The 27539-nt window shown below is 32.0% G+C and overlaps 1 protein-coding gene across 3 annotated transcripts; it reads right to left on the bottom strand.

Moving 5' to 3' along the window:
• Window positions 1-540: 540 nt before the first annotated feature.
• LOC148282913 (von Willebrand factor-like) lies at window positions 541-26945 on the bottom strand. Of its 3 annotated transcripts, XM_088224337.1 has the most exons (7): window positions 26710-26945; window positions 20890-21069; window positions 19441-19593; window positions 17929-18108; window positions 14359-14532; window positions 6290-6410; window positions 541-2416 (listed from the first exon to the last, which is right to left on the bottom strand). In XM_088224337.1, exons 1-7 carry the CDS (start codon window positions 26837-26839, stop codon window positions 2383-2385), a joined length of 972 nt encoding a protein of 323 aa, XP_088080463.1. In that variant the 5' UTR covers window positions 26840-26945; the 3' UTR covers window positions 541-2382. The 3 variants fall into 3 exon arrangements, with proteins under 3 accessions (XP_088080463.1, XP_088080464.1, XP_088080465.1); XM_088224338.1 differs by lacking the exon at window positions 6290-6410; XM_088224339.1 differs by lacking the exons at window positions 6290-6410; window positions 14359-14532.
• Between the last annotated feature and the right edge of the window lie 594 nt (window positions 26946-27539).

Raw genomic sequence — 27539 nt, 5'->3', positions numbered from 1 at the left:
CCTTTATTATTTTTTACATTTCCCTCTTTATTTCAAAATATTTGTTTTTAATTTAGTATTCATTCATTTATTAAATATGTCATTTGGGTTAATTATTATGAGATCCAGTACTTTTAACAGGAAGGATTTAAAGGTTTTTTTTCTTCCACGAATTCCCAGAAAATAATAATTTAAACCCTCTTTGAGTATAAAGTTTATATTTGAAGCACTCACTTTGTGGTTATTCATTATGATAAAATAAATAAAACAACTTTGTTTTTAACCGCTAATTTTTATTTTTCACCGACCGGTTTCAAAGCAAACAAGCTTCTTTGTCAAGGTTTACGTAACTAATGAATTGATTCATTTTTATTTTATTTCTATCATGTTCACTAAATACTACACGTGGACCCAATAAATCAAGTGGTTTTTTCTTACACGGTTGGTAATATGATATCATTATTTTCGAAGTAAGACAGGAGAGGACTTTTTGAGGAGGAGGTTTTATTTATTTTATTACCTCTTTGAGTAATTTGAAACTAAGAAGTAAAAAAAAATTCGTTTGAAAGAAGAGTAGGCATTTATTATTTCTTTAATGTGTTACTTTAAGAACGGTTCATCTTTGAAATTGTATTTCTCACTCGATAAAAAATAATATTAACTAACTTTCAAAAAAATAACCACTACATAGTACAGCAAACTACCCATCAATAACAAAAAAGAGAATAAAAGAGGAATGGTATTTTCGAATTGCTAGATAAATATTAATAAACTTCAAGTTATTCCTAATTTGACTGTATATTTTTCTATCTCACCTTTAAACAGAAAAATAAGTAAACCCTCGTCGATAATAAAGTTTCTTTCAATTTTCTTTATTCATCTCTTTTTTTATGACAAGCAAAAAAGAAATATAAAAAGCAGGAGCTATTTTTAGTACTCAAATATATATTTGTACATAAATTTAAGGCAAGCTTTCTTATACGCAAAACAACCCCATAAAAGTTCTACGATACGAAAAAGATTTACCTCAAAATGCGAGCACACAATTATTATTCTTTCATCCTTCGCAACACATCAACATTCCGCAGCCTCCGTGTTACTGATTTCATCATCCATTTTTCATTATTCAAAGTGTTTTGATCCAAGGATGAATTTATACTTCGAAACGAGAGCAAACGGACCGGATATCCGGCCACTCCGTAACACGTAATCTCAGGAACACGTGATTCTTTTACAAAAACCGCGGGAAATCTTACCGAAATAAAGAAAATGATCCCTCAACTTTGCCAAGTCGGTGAAAAGTGAGGAAAGGTATAATACTTGCTAGGGGTGGCTGTTTCGCTATATTTTTATATTTCACGAGGTTTAAGTGATATATGTACTCGAATTTCCCGTTTAAGTGTACCGCGATCGTAAAACGCAGAGTTTTATGTTTTTTTCAGGAAATTGGTTTCGTATGCAGCGCAGTGAAAAGATTTCTACCGAAGTTGCTCTCTGCAGCTTATTTAGTTTATTTTCTCAGAAGATAAAATATTCTAGTCTGATAAATCAAATTTCAGTGAAACAAACAAAACATAGGTCTAACTTATTTATTAATAAACACGGCACGCGGTGCCTTTTTATCTTACAATGAATGAACAGTTTGTAAAAATAAACACATTAATTATAAAGTAAACGAAAAAAGTTCAAATTTAAATTTACATACACATCAGTTCTATACAATAAAGACGCTGATTTGTTATGCAAAAAAATAAATCGATATGTGCAAATATACATATGTAGATTGAACAAAAAAAGGTACAAAATAAAATTTAACCAATTTAAAAGAGATTTTTTTCATGTTAAAAAATAACAAAACAAATAAAAACTAATTTATATTAACCGTAAACTTAAAAGTAGATAGACAGTAATGTATCAAATTATTATTTATATTATTTAACAACACAACAATCGATGGAAATATAAATGAAATCTTATTAGACTTAAATAAAATAAATATTATCGAACAAGCAGAACAACAATTGTATTCATTCATGCATTGATTATTTTATATTATTCTGTGTTAAAAAACTATCTCAGCAATATGACAACTGAATGAATGATTAATTTGATCATTCAATTTTTACCCATAACATGTTTACCTTAGACTTTATTTTACTGCCTTATTCTAGACCGAATCAAATTATAATTTTTAGATCATGTAAGCACAATAATATTTTTGTTTTTGCTATGCAGGTATATTATTTATCCTTCATTTATATCCTGATGATCTGCTTACCTGCTGATCCATTCTGTTCTTCACATTATATTTTATCAGAAAGAATCAGCTTATATCGGTTGACATCATTTTTATTTGTGACATTTGACATAGAATTTCTTGGTCTTCAATGTAACAGTATTTGTCTATTGAGTCTCAACGGTTACACTGAATGAAGCGCTGAAAAATGAAAGATGAAGTGTTACTATTTTTTTATAAATTACATATCATTAAGTTGTAATAGAGGGGAGACACGATACAATGAACTATTGAACGGTACAGCCAATGAAATATTTTGCTGATGAAGGTAAATGGAATCAATTTGTGCCATATATGAGGCATATCCAAAAAGTAAGATTACTGAATTTTCGTATTTAAAAAAAATATACATGAAAAAAATTACAGTTCATTGTTTGGTTACATATTACTTATTTTTCCACGTAGTTGACTTCCCGTTCTATGCAGGTTGTAAGTCTTGGCACAAGCTTTTTAATGCCCTCCTCATAGAACTCTCCCATCATCTCCTTTATCCACTTCAAGACCTCTTGTTTCACCTCCTCGTCGGTTAGAATTTTTTTTCCACCTATGTGAGTCTTCAGGAAGGTGAGAAGATGAAAACCAGAAGGCGCTAAGACAGGGGAGTGTGCAGAGTGGTTCAAAATGTCTCAATCGAATGAGTTCGAATGCGCCTTGGTGGCGTTAGCCGTGTGTGGGAGGGCGTTGTCGTGCAGCTAACACACTCCCTTTGTCAACGTTTCCCTCTGTTTGTTTTGAATTGCTCTTTTGAGCTATTGTAGGGTCTAACAGTATCGTGCTGCAGTAGTCGTCTCCCCCTGAGGCAATCAATCAATTAAAATTATCCCTCTCCGGTCCCAAAACACGGATGCCATGATTTTTTTGGCCGAAATTGAGATTTTGATTTTTTCGGCAGATGGGAAACTAGTGTGCCGCCACTGTGATTACTGTCTTTTTGTCTGAGGGGTGTAATGAGCCACCTTGTTTCACCACCAGTCACAATGGAGCCCAGAAAATCCTCACCTTCCAATTCAAATCGCTCAAGGAACTCGCGAGCGCTAGCGACGCGATTCAATTTGCACCTTGCACTTGGAGGGATTTCTCATTGATATCCTTCACAGACACGAACACTATGAGGCAAGTTTTAGTACTAACGAAGGTCACCGGTGCTCGTTGTATTCAAGAGACCCCCCTCTACCAATCAGTTGTCAACTTTTGGAAAAAAAAATTCTCACAGAACGAGAGCCAAATAGTACACTTACTTTATGAATATGCCTCGTATTTAGGTTATGATTTAAACAGAATACATAATATTTTCATATGTTAAATCCGCGAATGCCTCTTAAGTAAGTCGGTGCCGTAAAGCTCAAAAGAAGTCAAATGGTTATATTAATTGATTAGACATTTACTTCGTAATACTTTATGATCAATTATTACAAAACAAATTGGTGCTGTAAATGTAACTACAGCTTGTCCACAACATACCGGACACCGCATCTGAGAGGGCATAAGTCTCCTTGGCGGTACCCACATATACGGAAAAATTGCTCGTTGCCAAACGAGAGAAGCTGCTTGGAAGAGCTCTCTGTAATCTGATAGCCATATTTGTGTTTAAAGAAGGTAATCCATAAGCACATGTATTCAATTAAATTGAGAAATAGAGGGATGTGAATTCTTCAATGACTGTTATTAAATTGATTAGACATGATTAATTTGCCGAAATAATTACAAAACTTTTTACTAGCCTTGAAATTATTTTTGGAAGCCACCAGCTCGGTATATTTGACAGGACATATAACCGAGCCACGGATTGTAACAAGAAGCTTCATTCGGTAATCATGAAGAGGGGGAAGGGACAAGACTACAGGATGCGCAGCAGTACGAAGAGGAATTAACTATATCAAACCTTTTTTTTAAAAATTACCATGACCTGAAGGTTTTAAGTGCTGACGGAATGAAGAAAAAAAAAAGGCAACTTCCACTGAAGAGGAATGTAATTACAATAAAATATCACGTTGTTACTACGAACGTAAATAAAATAAGCCGGTGCAGTAAATGCCGATAAAAGTAAATTAAATAAAATGATGCCATGAAGATAAAACCATGAATTCAAATAAAATAAGTCGGTGTAGTAAATGCCGAAAAACATCATTGAAATAAATGGGTGCCGAGAATGTAAATACAAAAAAACGTCACAGGTTGTACCAATTGCCCAAATAAAATAAGTCGGCGCAGAAAATGACGATAAAAGTTAATGAAAATAAAATTATGTCATAAAGATAAAACATTACATGGTGTAGCCATGAATTAAAAATAAAATAAGTCGGTGCAGTAAATGCCGAAAAACATCAATGAAATAAATGGGTGCCGAGAATGTAAATACAATAAAACGTCACACGTTGTACCAATTGCCCAAATAAAATAAGTCGGCGCAGAAAATGACGATAAAAGTAAATGAAAATAAAATTATTTCATGAAGATAAAACATTACATGGTGTAGTCATGAATTCAAATAAAATAAGTCAGTGTAGTAAATGCCGAAAAACATTAATGAAATAAATGGGTGCTGAGAATGTAAATACAATAAAACGTCACACGTTGTACCAATAACCGAAATAAAATAAGTCGGCGCAGTAAATGCCGATAAAAGTAAATGAAAATAAAATTATGCCATTAAGATAAAACATTACATGGTGTAGCCATGAATTCAAATAAAATAAGTCGGTGTAGTAAATGCCGAAAAACATTAATGAAATAAATGGGTGCCGAGAATGTAAATACAATAAAACGTCACAGGTTGTACCAATTGCTCAAATAAAATAAGTTGGTGTAGCAAATGCCGATAACAATAAATCAAATAAATTGGAGCCGTAAATGAAGGGACAATTTAAACATGTTGTAGCGATGAATGCAAATAAAATAGTCGGTGCAGTAAATGTAGATGAAAGTAAATGAAATAAATTGGTGATGTTAACGAAATAAGAATGAAATATCACATGTAGCCATGGACGTAAATAAAACAAGTCGGTGGCGTAAATATTGCTAAAATAATACTATCTAACATGGAGCGAAGAATGAATTCGAAACAAAATATCAACATTTCGACCCCTTGGAAAACCATAGTTCTATCAGACCATTGACTTATTTAATACGATTTCTAAACCTCGTTTCACAGATTTAAGTAAATAACTGGATGCACAAACTTTTACCAAGACTAATTTCTTTAATATCCAGTAACTGGTGTTAGTGCGTATAAATATAAATAAAGACTATGGCAAATAAAAATGTTTTCACTCTGTAACGCGAATTTAAATAGTTAGTCAGAGCCTTGAAAGTTGCGTGTCAACACATTTATTAAAACTTGATCTACCTGCACAAAAATATTAAAGATTTTAAGAGAAACATGGATTTCCATAGGTTTAACACGAGAAATAAAGATAAACTAGCTCTGCCCACCACTAGACTACAATAAATCAATTACTCGTTTTCCTCACACTGGAAATGATTCTTTATTGGGTTTCCTTTTGATCTTCAGGCATAGTCGATGTTGTCAAGCACAGGCTGTTTAAAGAGCTTATAATGGAGTTGTTGAGTATTTGCAGGACAATACAGCTTGCCAGTAGATTCATGGTTTCTCATTTTGTTTAATTTAATGATTTGTATTTTATTGTTTAATTTTATCTATTAGTTGTTGTTTGAATTTACTGATTGTTAATTGGATTGGACTGTTTTAAGTCATTGATGTTTACAAGAGATAAATTTTCAAAATAACAATAAATACAAATATTCCTCGGGGTCGATTTATTGATTTGTTTTTTGGACTAAATGCCTACAGAATGTGACTAAAAAACGAATAGTTAATCAAATAATAAGAAAATTCTGTACCATGAAATACAATCGATTCGATTTCAACATTGATTTTTTTTAAACAAAAAGATGAAAATGATTTATTCACAACTTTAAATAAATTAAACACATACTTACGAGTAATAACATAGTTTAAAAAAAATAGTTTTGAAGATAATTTTATTATTGTACCTATATTTGGTTTTCCGTGTTTTTGTACTGTTGTTGGGTCTTCTCATTTGTAATTTCGGTAATTTCCAGGAGTTCGTCAAACGATTCAAAAGTTCCGTAAAAAAATGTTTTCTTGAAGGCTCTGAATAAATCAATCTTTTTATTTTTATTGAGGAAACGATTAAATTACCTTAACTTATGCTAATGTTATTTTTATGCGTTTGCTGACATTTGTTTATAATTTGGTTAAGTTTAAAATTGTTTAAACGCAGTTAAAGTAGTAATTAAATTAATTTACGAAATCTCCAAAAAATAAATTGACTCTTTACTACGCAATCATAAAGTGTATTCTGTGATGTGGAATCAAAGGCTGGGGAGGACCTTCCGAGACAAATTTACTTCTACTTTTGACTGCCCAAAAAACCTTTGCTAAAATTATATTTAAAAAGTCTAGAACTTAACCTTCAAATTTGTTTTTTGAAAATAGATAAACATTAAATTGATGACATCCTAACTACGCAAATGACACTATTACGCAAACTTTCAAGAAAAAAAAGCCCACTAGTTAACAAAAGTCTCGAAGTTTTAGTTTTCAAAAAAAATAATTTTACATGGATGTAATACACCTGCAGCTTTTTATCACTATTCAAGCGTTGGGAAAAAAACTTAAGTAATCTTCCAGAAATCTTAAAATCAATAGAAAATATATAAATTTATATATTTATATTTATATATATAAAGAATAACCCGCTAAGCCTCAATTTTGAGGCTTGTAGACAGGTGGGATAGAAGGGATATAGAAGGAGGTAATGAAAAATACACCACTACACCCAGAACAACTGAGAAAAAATCTTTCTTGGATTTTTTCTTTTTTAATTTTATTATATATAATATAACAAACTTTAAAATCTAAATAATTTTTTAAAAACATATGAAACCCACCCTATCCTTCACTTCATACTGTAGAAAATTGTGTCTTAAAATAAAATCTCTAATTTTAACGAATCTATTTCAGATGATAAAAATGAAGTGTCAATAAAATGTAATGTAAAAATATTTTACATAATATATATCAAACATCTTTATATTGTAAATACATATATATGTATGTATACTCAAATGTATATTTATTTTTGCTGAATTTTTGTGCCTAACAATGTGTGTGCCTATGCAAGATTTACAAACCTAAAATGCATCTCTTTTTTACTATTTTTCCTATATACTTCACTCAGTTAACATAAATCTTGAATTCTTTTTTTTTTTTACTATACATTACTTTTACTGAGTTTAATCATAACAATTGACTATGTTTTATATAACTTTGTATTTAACTTTAGTTTTGTACAAATTGGTTAAGGTCGTTAGTTATAATAATACATAAATAAATATATATTTATATATATATATAAATATCTAAATGAATACAAAACGAACCTCTCACACGAGCTTTCACTCTATAGGAGAGGTAGATACATTATTAATTATGTAGGAGCAAAATATTTGTGATTTGATACTTATTTTGTTAAAAAAAAAACAATTAAAAACAAAACGAGCAATTTATCTCATTGAAAATTTGAGAAATTAATTTTGCGCTCTCTACGTTTTTTAAAAAAACATTTTGAAGAATAACTTTATTTAATTTAATTATTTGATAACTAAAATAAGAAGCTCAAATTAAAAATAATAAAAATAATATAGCTTGAGGGCCTTTTTCGTGAACACAATACAAAAGATATAACAATATTGTTTTGTTCCAGTTTCGTGAACAGTCTCGTCCGCGCGGGACGATACGCTGGGACAATACGAAAATTCGGCCGCTGCGAAAATGAATACACGACGGCGTTCATTACGAGCGAATCCACGTGTATATCAAGATGTATAGGAATTGTTAAATATCAAACTAACTATAAAAATATAAAATATAAAAATAAAACAGAACTTTTTCTGCCTCCAATTTCGACAGACTATAACTTCAAAAAAAATTCATCAAAATATGTATAAAGTGTAAAAAATCATCGCTCTGGTGCCATAATCCAGGGAGGAAATACGGGAATACGTTTGTTAAAAGAAAAGTCAGACCGCGCATCATCTTTACGTTCCTACCCCTCTAGTTGAGTGAGATCCTCTTACATATAAAAACAGTTTGTAATATTACCAAACTTAACTCTCAAAATAATACTACACTAAAAACTTCCTCCGCGTACGGTTTTGTAACGTCGTGTTACATTAAAATACTGTGCTAAAAAATCCTTCGGGCGCGGTGCTGTAAAATCGTTTTACGTCAAGCAAAAGACAGGATATTCTGAAGTCCAGACATTTAAAAAATAACACAGAGACATTCTGTTTAATAATTCCGTATCCATAGTTTATCAAAATTTTAATATAATTCAGGCCTGTTTTAGCAAAATAAATAAAAAATCATGCACTGGTCATTTAACTGGTGTGCACTGTAACTAGCGCAACTAACTTACCGCCAATAGCCGACTGAACCTCTTTCACACAAACACCGGCCACAGAACAGCGTCTCTGTCTTACTTATTATAAGTTCTATCTTCGTGTTCTCTCTTATACAGTTAAACAGATTCATTGTTGTATTGGCGTTACTTTCATTCATATAATTATTCTTTGCATTGCAAGGATAACATTTATCCTTACAATGCAAATAATTATTATTTGATTTTTTTAAAATTAAAATCCTTCATATTTATACAAAATTTTACTGTTCAAATCCCGTGTGAAAATGTATATTTGAAGATTGCAAAACATACAACTTTATTGTAGAAAAGAATAAGAGAGATACAAGTCTTGTTTCTATGTAGACTCGTATTACACCACAGCCACACAAGAGTTAAGCACCATGACCCGGTCGGCCAGCAGCCCGGAATTAAAATTGAAGAAAGGCTCACTAAAGGCGCTGACACTCAAGAAGAAGCCAGATGATCCGAAGTAGGTGCAGCCGGTAAAGAAGGTAGTCACTAGGAGTCTAAAAGTCAAGGAACCAACGTCGAAAACCACCATGCCGAAGGAGCCGACCGAGATCACATCACAAACAGCAGCCATGACGAATGGGTTAGGGTGGGTTTATGAGCTACCTACATTGCTTCAAGGTCTCCGAGATCGACAGTTGGCCATGTGATAATAAAACGCCTCAAGATGTCTCCAGCTGTTGATGCATTGCCCCCTTTTCAGCTTTCAGAGACAACAGCTGAAGGCGCGATGCAGAAGTTTGGGCGAAGGCCTATGCGACATAGGATCAGTGATACTTCCTAAAGAACTCACACGAGCGGTAATATCTTACATGGTCAAGTAAGTGTAGGACATTGGTAAAATAAACCAAAGTAGGACTCAAAATGCCGAAGACTCTTGTCGATGACTGTCAACAGGCCGGCTCTTTCAGGGCTTCTTCAGAGTTTTAAGTGGTTTCTTCTTCACTGGAGCAAATGCCAGAGAAGTTCCTGATTGGTCCACTATAAAATAACCCGCTTGATTCCAACACTCAAATATAAAATAAAAACAGGAAAATCCAGTTTTTCAAACCATAAACCACGTACATAATGAACAAGGTGAATAATTAATGCAACTCAAACAAACAACAATAGACGAGATATTTTGAAATACAGATGTTTAAAAACAAAATAAATATATATACATACACTGTTTGATAATCTGTTTTCCATGTTTTACAACGATTATATAATTTAGGCCTGTTATGGCAAAATACGACTTCATTATTTGAAAAATAAGAGAGATAATATCTCAAGTCTTTTGGTCTATGTAGATTCATAGACATCATAAGTGTTTATTTCGTACATCAAAACGTTCCTACTTTTCAACCAATGATGTTGTAAATTTACGTACATTGGTGAGTTTCTTAGCATTCCTATATTAGCATTCCTCTTTTTTTCTTTATTTGTGTTTCATACAAATTCCTAAATTTCATGGACTCAAATTATTTCGTTTTAACCTCTCAAAAGCTACTCATAATTCTATTGTTTATTTTGCTTAAGTGCCTTAGAAGTTTCGACAGTTACAAACTAACTTAAACACACATGTATTATAAAGGTCGTTGTTACTGTGAATTTTGTGTAAAATTAATACGTAATAATTCTCAGAATTTCGACCCTGCTGAAGAACAATGTAAGATTAATAAATTAGTATATTGGTATAAATTTGAAGTACTAACTTTGTGGTGATTCATTATTATACAATAAATAAAAACAACTTTTTTTTTAACAAATTACAACAGGTATGAAGAGATCTTTCGCTACTTGAACGAAGAGATAGCCCATGTTGTAACAGAGGTTGGATTATGTGATATCACCTGCGTGTTTGAGGATGTAAGTTATGTTTGTATGAGGTTTATTTGTGTTGAATAATTCCTGACATAAACGTTTTTCACTGGAACCAAAGCGTTATCCGTCGTCAGAAAACGCATATTGCAAAGTGCTGATAGAAAGACGTCAGTATTCATAACCACCTTCCTAATTAACAAATTGAAACAGGGCTGGAGAGAATGGTAGTCTAGGCATTTACAGGGCTTTTGACCAGTCATTGGCTGGTTTCAATGACCACTATACACCCTATGTAACATTCACCACTATGCCTATGTATGTACATCCATATTTCTTAAATTCTTCTATCTGTTGATTTTAGTGAAGTTAAAGAGCTGAAGCCTTCATTGTTGTGAAGATATTCACCTGATCGAATTATTTCGCATACTAGGGAACGCATGAAAACCATTTTCCATTTTTTTTACTTTTTCTCTGACCAGTTGGTTTTATTACAATATTTTGAGTTTGCCCAAATGTTTGTAGACAAAAGACTGGATTTCATCCGCCAAGGAGTCATTGAGATTAACGAATTGCAACAGAGATGGAGAACATTTTAGAAAAGGGACTACGGTAATCTAGGCATTTACAAGGCTTACGATCTGTCATTGGCTGGTTTAAGTATCCGCTTTAAAATGTAATATTCACTATTCTCCTGATGTTTTAATCTCACCCCCATCAATAAAGTGTTTAGATCTTTTACATCACAATGGTCAACATCAAAGGACTACCTTTGCATTCTCACTCTCTCCTGGTATTGCCTTCGAGCAGAAAAAGAGCGTCATCAGCATAAGTCACTACTGAGCAATCCTCTGGAAGTGGAAATCTCAACAGGTTGTTGAAAAGTACGTTCAAGATAGTTGGACCCAAAACCGATCTCTGAAGGCGACCCATGCTTGTTGCTCTACCAATGGTCAATAGAAAAAAAAGTTGAGAAATAGTACATGTCCAAACATAGGCAGAGCGGTGATTTTAATTTAATTTTTCTTTTATTCAGGAAACACACAGTACAATTTTAAAGTTTCCTTTTTAATTTTTAGTATACCTCATTACATTCAATTCTAATGGACCAGTTAAATTTCCATTCATGCTACGGTTATCAATTGACTATTTTTAGTATACCAAATAGAAAAATATTATTATAAGGGATTAAAAACCTAGTTGAAAACAGTTTAAAGATTAAATTAAAATGAAATGATTATAAACATGCTTAAAGTAATTATAAATTTATTTTGTACTTAAAGTTACCCAAAAAAACGGTCAAAAAAGTTATATCAAAAGTATTTTATTCGTATTTACGTAGGTGAAAGTAATATTAAATATAAAATAACATAAAAGTAATAAAAAAATAAGAACTTAAATATGTAAGCATAAAAACATGCTCAAATAAAAAAAGCTTTGTTTTTAACCACAAATTAGTTTTATTTATTTTATTATAATGAAAACCACAAAGTTAGTGCTTCAAATATAAACTTTATAAAAAAAGGCATTTTCGAAAAGAAAAAAAAAAATTATCAACATAAAAAAGAATAAATGAAGCGCAAAATTGAATTAATTGAAAAAAACAACTAAAAAATTAAAAAATATACTAAGAAAGGTAACGCATTATTTTTTTTAAAAGCAAATCTAAAAGAAATCAAAAGTTGTTAAAAATTTTAAAAACGTTATTAAAGAGTATGAACAGAAGATTTCAAGCTAACGATAGTTATAAAAAATAAATATGTTAATGCGATATTAACATTAATTAAAGTTTTAGTAAAGAAACGATAAGAGATAAAAAGTCGAGTACTTATTATAATAAGATCAACGGGAGTTAAGTTCAAAGATTTTGAATACACTGTTTGATGATTGAAAAAGCGGTTTAAAGTTGAACAAGATCTACGTAAAAACTAATTCTGTCAATAGTTTGTATTGCCGTTAGATATTCCAAAATTTGTGTGATTTTGTAGGGCGCTTGATGTTACACAGGGTGTAAAGTGGCCACTAAAACCAGCCAATCAATGTCATATCAGCCAATAATTTGCCACAAAAGCAGATAAAAATCTTGAGCAATTTAAACTATTTGTGAAAAAATGGCCACTTGATTCGGGTCCCGAGAACTGTCTTGAGATGGTCACCCCACCAAAGCAGTAAACTTTTTAATATATAATTATTCTTGCATTTCATGTTTTGTATTTGTATCCACACAGTGTCTCGATGAATATATTTATTTATTGATTTACACGCCCAATGGGCTTTTACATATTTTAGAAATTACATTTAAGTGCAGCAGTGAAACATGAGTATGTAAATTTGGTTAAAATTAAAGATAACATAAGAAAAGCTAAAAGATACAATAATAAGTAAAAATCAGGAAATGTACCAACATAGGTATATGGTACATAAAAATTTTTTTTTAAAAAATTACATATGAAAACATACACGCATGCATATATATGTCATATACTCGTATATTTGGCATTTGTGCGGATGTTGGGCCACCGGGAGCTGACAGTAGCTTGTTACTTGACCTAATGTCTGCGCAGTAGTTAAATGTGTGAGCTGTACTAATAACATAATGTTGTTTTCTTTTTTATTCTTTTTTAAAATTTTTATTTCTCTTACATCTGTGTGGATTTAAATGTGAATATGACATATTTTATATGTATTTTATTTATATTTTTTAGACACTATAAGTATAATATATTAAATCATGTAAATGAATGCCTTGACACCGGTTGTGCCCAGTCAGGTATTCATATATTTTTTTAAAGTTTTATGTAAACCGTGAAATAATAAATAAATAAATAGGTCCTATAAATGCCGAGACTTCGATATTCTCTCAAATTTTTTTTCTCTATCTGTTTCAATGTCAATACTTTTAGTGTGTTTCAATTGTACTGCTTTTTTAGAAATGATTTTAAGTGGATATTGCTTTTAAAAAAATGTTTTCTGATTTAAGCTTAAAAATTGAAAGTATAAGTTAATAATAAGTTATTCATTGAATCTATTATTTAAAAAAAAGTACATATATATTTATATATGGATAAATTATAATAAACATAAAAAAAAAATGTAAATAATAGAATCAATCGAAAATATCAATGATGGAAAGTATATTTACCATATATTTACATATTTGCATATAAAAAATGTGTCGATTAGTAAAAGGGAAAACGTGTGAATATTCAATTTGATCTTTCATATGACACGTATTCCGTATTGATTTACGTCTTCGAGATCTAATTATATGTATTTAAGAAAATATTAAACAAAATATTGCATCTAAAAATCTGAGTGGTAGACTAATCTATTAGTTTACGTTATTACGATACTCTTGTGACATAAGACGTATTTTAATAAAGAATTTTAGAAAATAAATACCCAAATTCTCGTTAAATAATTAGGTATTACTTTGAATTAGGTGTTGATTGAAGGGTGATAATAAATTAAAACTGTGTTAAAATTAAAAATAATGCAATTTTAGAATATATAATTGTTTTTTTTTAAGGAATAAAACGCTAAGCCTCTATTTCAGGGGCTTGTCAGCAGGCAAATAAATTATATGGAAGGAATTCACGATTAATACATCACAACACCCAGGCTTTTTTTTTGCAACTGGCGGGAATCGAACCCGTGACACCCGTGTTACAGTTGGCGGTCTAACATAAATTTACATTTTACGTAACTTATAAAAAATACATGTATCGATTGAAAAAAGGGAAAACCGTCAGTTTAAAATTTGAAGAGTTAATAAAAAAAATATTTATGATTGAATCTTACTGCACTTATTTTCAGGAATGCACTTTTCATCCTGATCTCTCGCATATCCTTGTTTACAAAAACAGCCTGCAATACAATCATCGATACATCCTATTTCTTTATATTTGTTACTACATGTTTTAGGACATCCTGTCCCACACTCATCAAATAATTCATTTTCACCATAACAGCTACCTGAAAATAAAATATGCATTATTTTGTTTTATTATGTTTATTTGGGAACTGTAACAGATCATAAGAAAATGCATTTTGTAGCAAATAAAAAAAAAATCCATAAAATAAAATAGTACTACCTAAGTAAACCTTCATGACTGTCCTACAGCTACAGCATGCGAAGTAAAACAATTACAAATTATCGAAATCGTAAAATATTACAAATTTTCGAAATCATATTTAAAAAGATTGTTGAAACGTCGCGTCGTGTTTAATAATTGTTGCACCTCAATCGCACATTGTCGTAATTTTGATATTCGCTGTTTTGATTTATAAATGCAGTTTAACATTTTTTTTATCTTTCTTTAAACAGTCACTTGTCAATTTTCTTGAGCGATATATACATACGAGAGCATGGGCGCCGTAAGTCTCCACAATAATTTTATGTGCTTTAGCTGCAGATTAAAAAAAAGTAACCCAGTAAAATTCCCATTCCAGTACTTTTTTTGACATGAAATTCGACGTGTTTAACACTATGAAAAAATATGTTGTTTACACTTCGGCGGAATAAATCATACTGTCATTTCAAGCCTAATGGTGAGCTTCCCGATGAAGTTGGCCGTTGTATTGCCCGATGAAAAAAGGCTGAGATAGCACGAGAAACAGCGAAAACTTGGGTATTTTACGTTAAGTTAAGAGCATCAATAATTTTTTTATGTTTTTTTATTGCCCTCCTGCAAAATGGTCGATGAAGATATACCACATCGTACTTCTGGGGGTGCGATGTGGAAATAGAGCCAGAGGAAATTATAATTAGGTATGATGTTTGTAGGGAGCGTATTGAGGAAGTGATTCATATCCTAACAAATCTAATGAAAATGTTTATTATGAGATCATTTATAAAAATATGTTTTCTTCCTTTCGGCCGCCTGGTTACAAGGTCTTTGAAAATTAAGCAAATATATTTATCACCATCATCATCTTTACCTTATCCGCCACCCAAAGAAATTACTTTGATTATGTACACCAAATGCAGCGTTTCTTGATCGAGTTTCGCGTTTAAGTCCCATATTATTAGTGTTGTAGATAAACTTATTAAGATACTTGGATTTGTACTTCGAAACTATAGATATTTCAATAGAACAACTGCAATTCTAAACTAGTTGTTAAGTTAAATTCTAACACTAGTTGGGATAATACTGTTCATAATTTGGCACCCTTCCAAATCAAACCACATCCTTGAAAATGAGATGTTTAAAAGCGGCTTTTGCGTTAAAGAAAATAATAATTATCCATACTTGTATCTGACAAGCCGGTTTCGCGGTTTAGTGGGTTTCATTATTTTCCCTTTTATATTTTCTGTTCATGTTTACATCAGCAGGGATGCTGGATTACAACACCCTAAAATATCGTCGTCAATTTTTCTTGAGAAACATTTCAATAAGCTGATTTTTGGAAGTATATATAATTAAAATATACTGAAAGAAATCAGTTTGTATGTTCCCAATAATTACATTAGAGAGAGATCTCGTGCACTGTTTTACGCACCCAGAAGCATTACGCAATAATAGGGCTTGCTGAATACGGGTGCTGGGGATAATGTGGATCTATTTTTCTGTACACATCGGCAGTTTAGCAGCTATCCGCTTTATTTTCATTAACTTTTGACTTATATTTACAGTCTGCATTACTATAAAGGTTAAACATCCCGTAATGTAATGCAGACTACAATTGAGCGTAGTTATGTAGAAAGCAGCCAGTCATTAAAAAGTGAAACTGAGATAATAGCACGTTTGTGAAAACAGTGAATAATCAAATCTACACAACAGTTAGAACGTTTTTGACTTTGACAGATGATAAACAATTAATACATCAGTTTTTTTATATTTCAAACAAGTATCTTATTACGTATTTGACCAGTTTTACTAGTAGTTTTAAAGTGCCGTAAGATTTTTCTAGAGCTGTAAGTGTTTGCTGCAAATCGAAAAATGCCGTTTTTAAAATCAACACCATTTTTAGAAGATGATAATTCCAGTTTTTTGGTTGAAAGCGGCCTGGCTGTTTTCAGCAAAACATAAAATTGACCTTACTGCACCCGATAACACCAAACTATGTGGACTGGCTGCTTTCTGCATAACTACGTTATGCAGAAAGCGTAAATATGTTACATGAAGGCAAGAGAATCAGTCTTATACTTCTAGTGCCAGTCCAGGAACTATAAAATATTGCTTATTATATCGTGGGGTAATTTCTACAAATCGGTAACTTCAAAATCAGCACTTGTGAGCTACCAACTAAAAACTGTTTTTTCTCTTCCACAGCGAGACATGTCACTATAATATGATCTTAAAGAATCACGACTTGCCTATTTGTAGCATTGATGGAGGAAGATAAAAAAATCGTGCTTAGTGGATAACCCACAAATGATAATTTTGAAGCCAGTTGTAGTCATTTCCCGCGATATTCTGAAGATACCACAGGCGGCTCCTGACCAAAAATGACTGTTTTTGTACTGCCAGTACAGTACATTTGTTTATACAATATAATAAGTCCGACTTGGTGTTGTAAACGAGCGATAATAGCGCATCGTACCCTAATCGGAACGCTGAATCCGCCATTGATTTATTTTTTTATATTTTCAATGCAACAAACCAGGAGGCCAAATTACAATGATGAATTCCAGCATTGAACACCCGGGGTGGAGACAAATCACATTAAACTTTTGTGTTAGCACCGGGAATCGAACCCGGAACCTTCCATGCCTGGGTCAAGTATCTTATCCATTGCACCATGGAAGTTGCCGTGGTTTTGTTTGCATACTGTTTTATACGCACTAACATATTTCGTAACTACATAAATATTCTGTCGGTACACATGTTAAAAGTTCGTTACAAGCGAACTACATATCTGCGCATGCGCTGGCACTGCGCGTATAACGTATTTTTTTATCTATCTCTAACGCAAAATAATGGTAAATAGCGGTCTATGACGTCTGATAGTTTATCTCACCGCGGTTGAAGAAGGTTTTGTATTTTTTATACATTTTTTTAGCTGAAGCTTGTGGAAAACAAAATATGCTTGGTGATGATTAGCGCATTCAGAAGATGTCAAGATGGGAAGTTTGTCAGCTAGAGTCAAACTCGATAAGTGTTTTGGCGCTGGTATTGAATAAAATATACAAAATAGAATGTTGGATGACTCCCAGTTTCTTCGTAATACGTGTTTTACTCTCAACTAGTAATTTATACGTACTGTCACATAGCAGTGTCTGTAATGAAATCGCTTTTAATTATCTCCACACGATTTTCTTTTTCATCGTGTACCAACACACTTATCCAGGACACTGCTTCTATTTCAAAGAGTTGTATTCTTTATCCGCCCGGACGCAGGAATATATTTGAATGTGATTTAACTTACGACATTTGTTTTCGGGGACACAATGTCCCACTTGGTGCCTCATATATCCTGGTTTACAGATACAGCCAGGATAGCATCCAGGAATGTACCTACACCTTTGAAGAAGATCTGGCAATTCACACGTGTTCTGGCAAGCGTGGTTGTCGCATTTACTGAACACTTCGTTTTCCTTGCAAGTTGCTAGAAAATTTTAAACATTATTAAATGTAGTTTATTTACAGAGTTGAACATTGTGTCTCTCAGAGTAATTCGCTACCGCTAGAGAAGCCCTTCCGCTGTATTGCATTGAACAAAGACGTTTATTTTTTTTGTTTGGTTTTCGGTTTAACAACAAACGTGTACGGGCACTATCGGATTGCGCTTGCAGTTCTCGACCTGAGTACTTATGGTTTGCTATATCGCCGTAAACTGTTAAACTGTGCTAAATTCGTGCTTGATAATCATAGAACGTATTTTTTTTTAGTCCACTCCTGTCTAGTTTTCAAGATCGTATCCATATCACTTCACACTTCCCGCCATTAAAATAACAGCATGATAGAAACACTTAACTTATTGGCTCTATAATATGTATCAATAGTGTAATAATTAGTTATAACCGTAAAAGGAAAATAAGATAAAATTCATAAGTTAAGTATATCTTGATACAGAATCTAGTGTAGCATTGAAACCGGTCGGTAGAAATAAAAAGTGGATAAAAACAAAGTTGTTTTATATAAAGTTGGATAATTAATACTAAATGTACCCTTGTACAAGCATTACTACTACCCATTCTAGATTACGCTGGTGTTTCCATGACTGATTTAAGCTGTGAGCAACTCGATAAACTTGAACGACTTCAGAATACATGCATAAGGTACATTTTTGGTCTTAAGAAATATGACCACATTTCTGATTATCGTAGGCAACTGAAATGGCTCAAAATTTCTCTCTTTAAATCACGTCCGAAGAAACATCTCCTTTCTCATCCTTAATCTCTCCTCCTTTCCTTTTTCCTCTTTTTTCCTTTTTCCTATTGAGTAATAGTTTTGATTTAAGTTAATTTATAAACAAATACGTTTATTTCTATTTTTATATATCACTAGCCTTTTTTTTTCTCTATTGAATATGTTCTGTAACTTGAATTATAAAAATAAAACTTTTATTTTATTGGTTGGTTAGAAGAAATTACAATTTGGCAATAAGCCCGCCAATGTGCAAATAACATTATGTTCGAAAGTTAGATAAATAAATAAAAAATAATATATAAATCGCCATTTATGTGAAAATCACCTCAATGGCACTTTACAATAAATAAATATCCCAGCACGTCTTGCAGCTACGGAGCGCATGGACGGTAATAAATTTAGCCCCCTTTTTCACATTCGTGTAAATGGATTTATTTAATGATCATAGAATGGTTTTTGTCCATATGGGCGACTCTATTAGTGGCATATTATTACTCTAAGCTGTGTCCCAACTCTGTGGGGCTAAAGTCATCTGTAAAAGTAGGACGAAAATTAATTTAAAACTTACTGTTTTCCATTTCCTCAATGCAATTTTCGAATGAGCTCTTGACATAACCCGGTTTGCATTCGCATTTTTCAATACACCCTGCAAAGCATTGTGCTCCTTCGGGACACGGGTTGATGCAAGGATTCAGGACCTCATTTTCTCCACATTTTAATGCTATAATAAAAGTTTAAAAATAATGTATTGGGTGTTAACATAAGTTTTGTCTGTTTTTTCAAATTTAAAAATGAGCAGCGTTAGTAAAACGGTAAAAGTTATACGTCATTCGGAAGATTTTTTTTGCTTTACTTCTATAATTTCCTTATTGTGTACTTTTACGTTACACAAATGATTTCATTTGATTACTAGCCTTTTAAACAGAATGTCAAGTAGACAAAAATGAGCCTTTTTAACGCTTCTTTTGGTTCGCATCCAAATGAGTAAATAAAGGAAAAAATAAATCAGGAGAATATATTATTATAATTATCGGGGTCGGTATTAACTTTTGTGTGGCTGTGATGTCAGATGTCACACTAGTCGACATACGACACAAGAATCGATATTTTTTTAAAATTATGAAGTTGTATTTTTTCTATTCTTTAAATTGACATTTTCCCTCGGAATTTAGTAAGTAAAATTTGTATAACTATGCTGGATTTTAAAACAAAAAATATTTAACCTTGCTACCCGAAGAATGATATCAATCGAGATTAGCAATCAGCATAAGCAATCACCTGTATTAGAGAGAGTATGAAAAACACATAACGAGGAAGACAGAGACGCTGTTCTGTAGCCGGTGTTGTGTAAAACAAATTCAATCGGTTATTGACAGTGATGGGGGACACACGCGTAAATTAGGATCGGCGAATAAATGATATTTTTTTTGCTATGACAAGGCTAAATCATATCTATATTTTTATAAATTATGGAAAAAAGAATTATTAAACAGCATAACAATATTTTTTTTTTCAAAAATCTGAGCTTTTGAATAGTCCGTCATTGAACACGATGTTACATCACCGCGCGCAAAGAGATTATTTTCCACAGTCTTTTAAAGTTAAATAAGAACGCCTTTCTCAAAAACCGCCCTTAAAGCTTTATTATGAAACTGTTGCCTTAAGTATAGGTGTTAACTTAAGTTGTGTTCGTTTTATTCCAAATTAAGAGAACAAGAGGACAAATTAATAAACATCGTATTCTCAATTAAGCTAGGGTTTCCTAGGACAGCGGTGCCCGTATTTTAACGGCCGTAGTGAACGGTGATGCGGTAGACAGCCGTCGTAACGTCGACTAGAGAGTGATTTCCTAGTGAAACGGTGTTAAATGGTGTTGATAACACCGTTTTCCTAGGAAACCACACTCTAGTCACCGTTACGACGGTTATCCACCGCATCACCGTTCACTACGGCCTTTAAAATACGGGCACCGCTGTCCTAGGAAACCCTAGCTTTAAAATGCTATTTTATTACTCACGACAGTCGTTTTCAAGGACACAGTTTCCTTGTGGTCTCTTCAGATATCCTGGCTTACAAATACAACCAGGATAACATCCCGGCAGGTAGCTGCATCTAGGTAGAAGGTCTGGTTCCGCACAAGTATTTTGGCATCCATGGTTTTCACATTTCGAAAACGTTTCGTTCGTTTTACAAATATCTGTAAAAGAAAGTAGTAGTGACTTGCATATATTTGTATTATTTTAAAGTTTTACGTTTTGTTATTTATTGATTAATAATTTAAGTACACAAATATAGAAATCTTGACGGGCTTATTGCTAAAATCAATATTTTCAAGCCAATCAAATATCAGAAAGGTATACATACTTTTTTTATTTGATATTTACTGAGCAGACATAACTTGTTCACATAAACTTGTTTAGATTCTTTTTCAACAAGATATTAATTGTTTTAATAAATGGTGCGACATCAGTTGTCTTCAACTTAACATTGACAAATGTAAAATAATATCTTTGTCGCGACGAAAAAAACCTGTACAATTCAAACAAGCTAAAAAATATTTCCTTTTCTATTGTTTTGTCAATAAAGGATCTTGGCATTACTTTAGAAAGTAAACTCTCCTATCGGGAACACATTGATAATATTGTGAACAAATCTCTCAAACTTCTCGGTTTTATCAATAGAATGACGACGGACCTCAAAAATCTTTGTCCCATCAAAACTCTTTATTGCTCACTAGTTCAACCACATCTAGAATGCGCTTCTTTTATTTGGTCTCCATTCTGCAGGACTCATATTGACCATATTGAGTCTGTCCAACACCATTTTCTATTAAAAGTGGCATGGTTGCTCGGATTACCAAGGTGAAATTTTACCTATTTTCAAATATAGCAATCTATTAATCTGTCTTCATTGGAGAAACATAGAACTGAGATGGACCATTAGGTCCATCTCAGTTCTGTGCATATTAATGCATTTTCAAAATACTTAATGCTATAAGTAATGTCCCATCTCTGTTGCAATCAATTTTTTTTCATGTTCCCAACCATGTCACCAGAAGTCAAAGTCTGCTATTTATTATATCATCTAAGAGCAACTTTTGTTTTTATGCCCCAATGTCCAAAATGTGTAGACTAGTCAATTCGTCATACGACTTGAAATTCTTTGGGATAGATTTTCCGGCTTTTTGTAGATTTCTTTGCCACTCAAACAGTATGTAATGAAGATGGATTAGCATGATTTAGCTCAAAGTCTTACATGTCTTTCGTTTTTATGAATATATTGTATACCATTATTGTATTGCCCTTGTTTGTCTTTGCTACATAGTTTTGTGTTCTTTTTGTTCACTTTTTTTTTTTTTCATTGTCTTTATTCAATAAATTACACAGATTATTACACTATTAATACATTATAAAGAAAACAAAGTACTGAAACAAATTTCGTCATAATAAACTATTAAATAATAGTTTTTCATCGGGTGCTGGTATTAATGTTTCATCATGTAAATGTTGTTATTGGCTTAGGCCGTATATATAATAAATAAATGAATGAATAAACAAATAATTTTGTTATACATACGATTAATTTTTCTAAAATGAGGAATGTGGTTATGAGTTTGGAAAGATACTGAAAGACGATCCAAGAATAAAAAATAAAGCAAAGTTCGGGTTCTAAGGATTTATAATATTCTTTCAGGCATTTCTTAAACTTGGCCAAGGAAGGTGCGTTTGTTGTATTAAGAAGTATGTTGGATCATTTTAATGTTTGGTTTTATTTTCCTAAAAAGAAAAACAATTTCTGAATAACGGTGTGGTATGTCAAGGATTGGAAAATGTTATTTCCTGAGAAAAACGGGGTAATAGACATGATCAGTAAGGTAAATAAAATTCTCAGAATGCTATTTCGGTACCAAGGGTGGTAAAAAAATGTTACAATGGAGTGAGAGAGATTGAAAGTTTATGTTTGATAAACCCTTCCGGGCCCGGCAGGGGAACTTTGAAATACCGGCAATCGAGGACTGGAGAAGGACATCTTTTGTCTTTCGACCATTCGAGATGAAATGAGCAATCAATAATTTAACGCCATTCAAATCTGGGGGAGAGAATGACATCTTCTCGGCTATTTTGCAATTGAGATTAGTCACCATCCTACCTATAATAATAAAACATTTTAGGGCTAGCTATGCATGGGGCTATATATCAAACAGCTGGACCAAAACCCGGTTAACCTTCACCCCTGAGGTTGGAAATAGAGACAAGTCACAGTCTTAATTCTCCAGACCAATCAGTATAATAATAGCATTCTCTCGCAACAGTATTTTATGAAAGAAACGTATGGATTTCGCAGAAAACTCGAAATATTATGTAACCCTTTTTATAAACAATACCATGATAATCATAACGGCATTTTTTTAACGTCGTATTTATAGCATTTTAGATTGGATATTCCTGGTACCTCTTTCCGGAAGTCACGGATTTTTCACCTTCAGGCTTGTAAAGGTTAAAACAAAGCCACTTGAGTTCTGTGCGAAAGTGTGATACGTGGTCATATTTTCATAAAATACAAAATCTCTGTACTGATAATGTTCGTGGGCCTGTTTATGCTTATATTTGAGTATTTGAAAACAATCTACTCACGCTAGAAATTATAAATAGTTTACATGAGATTTTTTAACTTTTAATAATCAAACAAAGATATTGTATTATTAGTTGTTATGTAGGTACAAATTTACGTGTTGAACGAAAAAAGTAAGGTAGGAACAGAAATGTGGGGTAGTAACTACTGTGGGTATACAAGTATGTTGTGTACATACATTAATGAATAACACATACTCTTATTAGGTTCTTCATTTTTTAATGGCATACATACCACATATGGAAAAAAAAATATAAAAACGACATAATTAATAAAATCACCAAACGCGTTTTTTACATTTAATATGCATCCCTAGATATTCAATTTGATGTTTTTTTTTCAAACTTATAATCTTAATTATAGATATTAATTGCAGCGAACTCTGATATTCTAGGCACCACAAAAATACTTATTCTGGAAAACCCGCTTTATGTCATTAATTGTTTAAAAAAACGTAATGGATCGTAAAATCTAGTCTTATTTTGCAAAAATCGACAAAGATTAATATATCTATTCTACTAATGAGTGAGCAGCACATGACGCACAATGTTTATTGTACAATATATACAATATCATAGGTAATCAGAGCGTATAATGAAGTTTGATTAGTTCATATTTCGTTTTGGTTTCTAAGCAGGGTAGGGCGGGGCTAATTGAGCAACGTTTTTATATAATATGTCATAACTCTTGGGCGGTCATACATTTACTTGATTTACATTTTTTATTTTTTTTAAATTTTATTTATTTATTTAAAGATACATATTACAAAAAAAATATTCATGTATCCTTAACTCTATGAGGCCAAGAGCCCTGTGTTGAGTTGGGATACAAAAAAATTGAAAGTGGAACCATGCATATTATTAAAAAATACTACAAATGATTACATTAACACAATTTTCAATAAACATCTGGACAACACACTTAATAGTACTATATTTAAATCTATGCAATGTCTCTCAGCAGTCTCCTGCAATGGTCTCTTCCCTTAGACAAAACCCAATTCATATGTATATATATATATATGCGTACTTCACATGAATATGGCTTTCATTTTGAAGTCTTAATATGTTCATCCAGGACATTGAACACCCTTGGAGTCACAAAAGAGAAATTTAAATTTAAAAAGTATGTTTTTTTGAAATATTTTTTTTTAAATTACAGGAAAACCTCGTACGAGCATTCTGCTAGGATCTCCTCTAGTAATCATATGACAAGAAATGTGTCAATGACTCTTTAAAAAAAAAATGACTTTCGTCCAGTGCCTCCATAAATTGAAATAATGTATCATATGGGAAAGTCCCGTCACACATATCTTCACAGGTCGCAGTGACGTCAAGAGCTTGCAAAGCACTGATTCTCACCTCTGAAAACCATATGGGAAAGTGGGGAGGGGGGGAGAACATCTAAGCATGACTCTAAGAATTTTTTTTTGGACATTTATTATGGAGTTATGATAGATGCCGTGCAACCTCCCCAGCCCACTATACCATAGGTTTCTACTGATTGGAAAAGAGCAAAATACACAGTTCTTAGAGTGCTAATGTCCAGGACGTTTCTAAGTGTGCAGAATATAAATAAACAATTTTAGATCAATAATTTGTCTTGTTTTAAAAGTCTTTAAAAAATAAAACTATTTGATTTCTGATTGAGAAGACATTTTTATGAATGTAAGAAACTTCTAAGTTGTTCAACCTACCCCAATGGGTGGGGTAAGTTGAGCAATATAAAGAATGAGCTTAATACTCGTAGTAATATCCATGCGAATCGCACAAATTTTTAATAAGCTACAGTTTATAATTGAATATATAATTTAAACTTTAGGACTAATATTACTGAGAAAATTGTATTTTTTAACAGCAAAATAAAGTTGTAAACATTCTAACAAAATTATTTTAAGTATTTGGATATTATTAGATTATTTGTAACGAAAATCAAACTTCATTTTAAATGTTTAAGTAAAATATACATTAATTTGTGATAAGTAATTTGTTATGAAATCAAAAAATAAATGCAGAGTTTATTATCATTAAGTTGAGCAAGCTTGCTCAACAAGCCCCGGCTAGACGTATAAAAACGATAGTAAGGTTATAAAGGGTTTTAGTTATATTTTGTAGTAGTATTGTATACTTATATTTTTGTATCTGAATAAACTAAAAAATATATATTTAAAAAAACAAGTAGTAAGAGTTGGGATCAAATGGATTTTTGTCATCAAAATTTTTAAACTATCAACATTTATGGGATCGTAGGTGGCTGTTTTTGCACGAGTTTAGAAGAAAAATAGCGAGAAAAAGTTTGTTTTACTTTTTAGTCTCAAAACAGACAAAGCGTCTATGTACCTCAATTGTTAGCCATGTGACAACGAATGGTCGCGGAATATATTTTTCGTCCTCGTCTTCCTCTTTTTTTACTATTGAGTGTTTCCGTGAGATGGTTAGTTAAGGTATTTCATTTTCCCAACTTGCTTCCATGCTCAACTAGCCCCACCCAACCCTACAATCTCACATGTTTTTTTTTACTAAGAATAATTATGTTTTGCCGTCGACAACTTTTTGGCCTTGGGGGTCAAAGTATGGCGTGTGATTTAGCCAAATACTCTTGTATCATATGTTTTCCCATTTTTATTTTATGATTTGATCCACCGGTCTTAAAGAGAGGTTAGAAACAGATGAAATGTCTATTTTCTTAAAACATATTACAACAGAGATGAAGAACATTTAAGATAAGGTAATATAGAAGTCTAGGCATCTACAGAGCTTATGACATGTCAATGGCTGGTTTGAGTGGCCACTTTACACACTGTGTAACATTCACCATTCTGCCAATATTTGAACATCTATATTCCTTCAATTCTTTCATCTGTTGATGTTTGTGAAGTTATTGATAAATAAGTTATTATTGATAATAAGTTATTGATAAAAAAGTTGTTGATAAATTACCTGGTCCATGAAGAAGTATAGAAAATGAAAAAATAATATTTTCAAGCGTTGTCTAGTATGTAGGTGAAATAATTCAATTGGATGAATCTCATCCGCATAAATAAAGGTTTCAGCTCTTTAACTTCAAAATTTGGACAAACTCAAAATATTGTTTACCATTAATACCTGAAGAAATATCTGGCAATCTAGATAAACTCCCTAGAGGCCTCTAGCAGGGGGCTACATCCAGTACTCTCATTACACACTCAAAACTCTGTTGAAAATACCTGTTTTTAGTAATGGTTCCTCGACTTCTGGAAATTCAGTCGCATTCCCAGCAGAATCAATAGCCACTGAGAAAACTGAAGATAATTGTAAACAAATGAGCAAATTTGTTAAATAAAGTAAATAACGCATTTTTTTGGAACGAGATAACTGATTTTATTTTAGTGGATTGTCCACACACGCGACACAACACAAATTACAAAAATCGACTCGCTGATGTCACTATTGTTTGCGGAATGGAGTGATTTTCAATGTCAACGCTTTTATATAGGAGTTTTTTTTTGGTATTTACTGTAATTTATTCAAGAGTAAATATTATATTGAGATGGTTTTCGAAGGTAATATTTTTTTTATGTTTGAAGCACTAACTTTATGGAACGTTATTAATCAATTGATTAAATTAATTGGATTTTTAGAAATAATCTTCCATGATAACCTTCGCTATTTGCATATTATTCAAGACACATGTTATCTCGATTGTTTAAAAAGACGATTTATTTATTTATTTGATTTAAAAACAATTAGGTAGGCAACAAATATTAATAGGTAGACCAACTGAACGTAGTTATGCATAAAGCAGCCAGTCCACAATTTTGAAAAATGAGATATTGGTGTTATCGGATGCAGTAAGGTCAATTCTATGTTCTGTTAAAAACTACCAGTCCGTTTTCATACGAAAAACTGTAATAATCACCTGAAAATGTGTCGATCACAAAAACGGAGTTTCTCTATTTGTAGAAAACACCCAGAGAAATAAAAAAAAATTACGATACTTAAAAAATCATTAAATCTGGTCAAAAGCATAATTAGATTCTTGTTACTAATATTTAAA

The sequence above is a fragment of the Micrasema longulum genome, unplaced genomic scaffold (assembly GCF_059751315.1).
Source record: "Micrasema longulum isolate JH-2025_06_02 unplaced genomic scaffold, ASM5975131v1 h1tg000279l, whole genome shotgun sequence".
Classification (NCBI taxonomy): Eukaryota; Metazoa; Arthropoda; class Insecta; order Trichoptera; family Brachycentridae; genus Micrasema; species Micrasema longulum.
The sequence above is the reverse complement of the archived record's forward strand: the minus strand, read 5'-3'. Positions and strand labels throughout refer to the sequence as shown.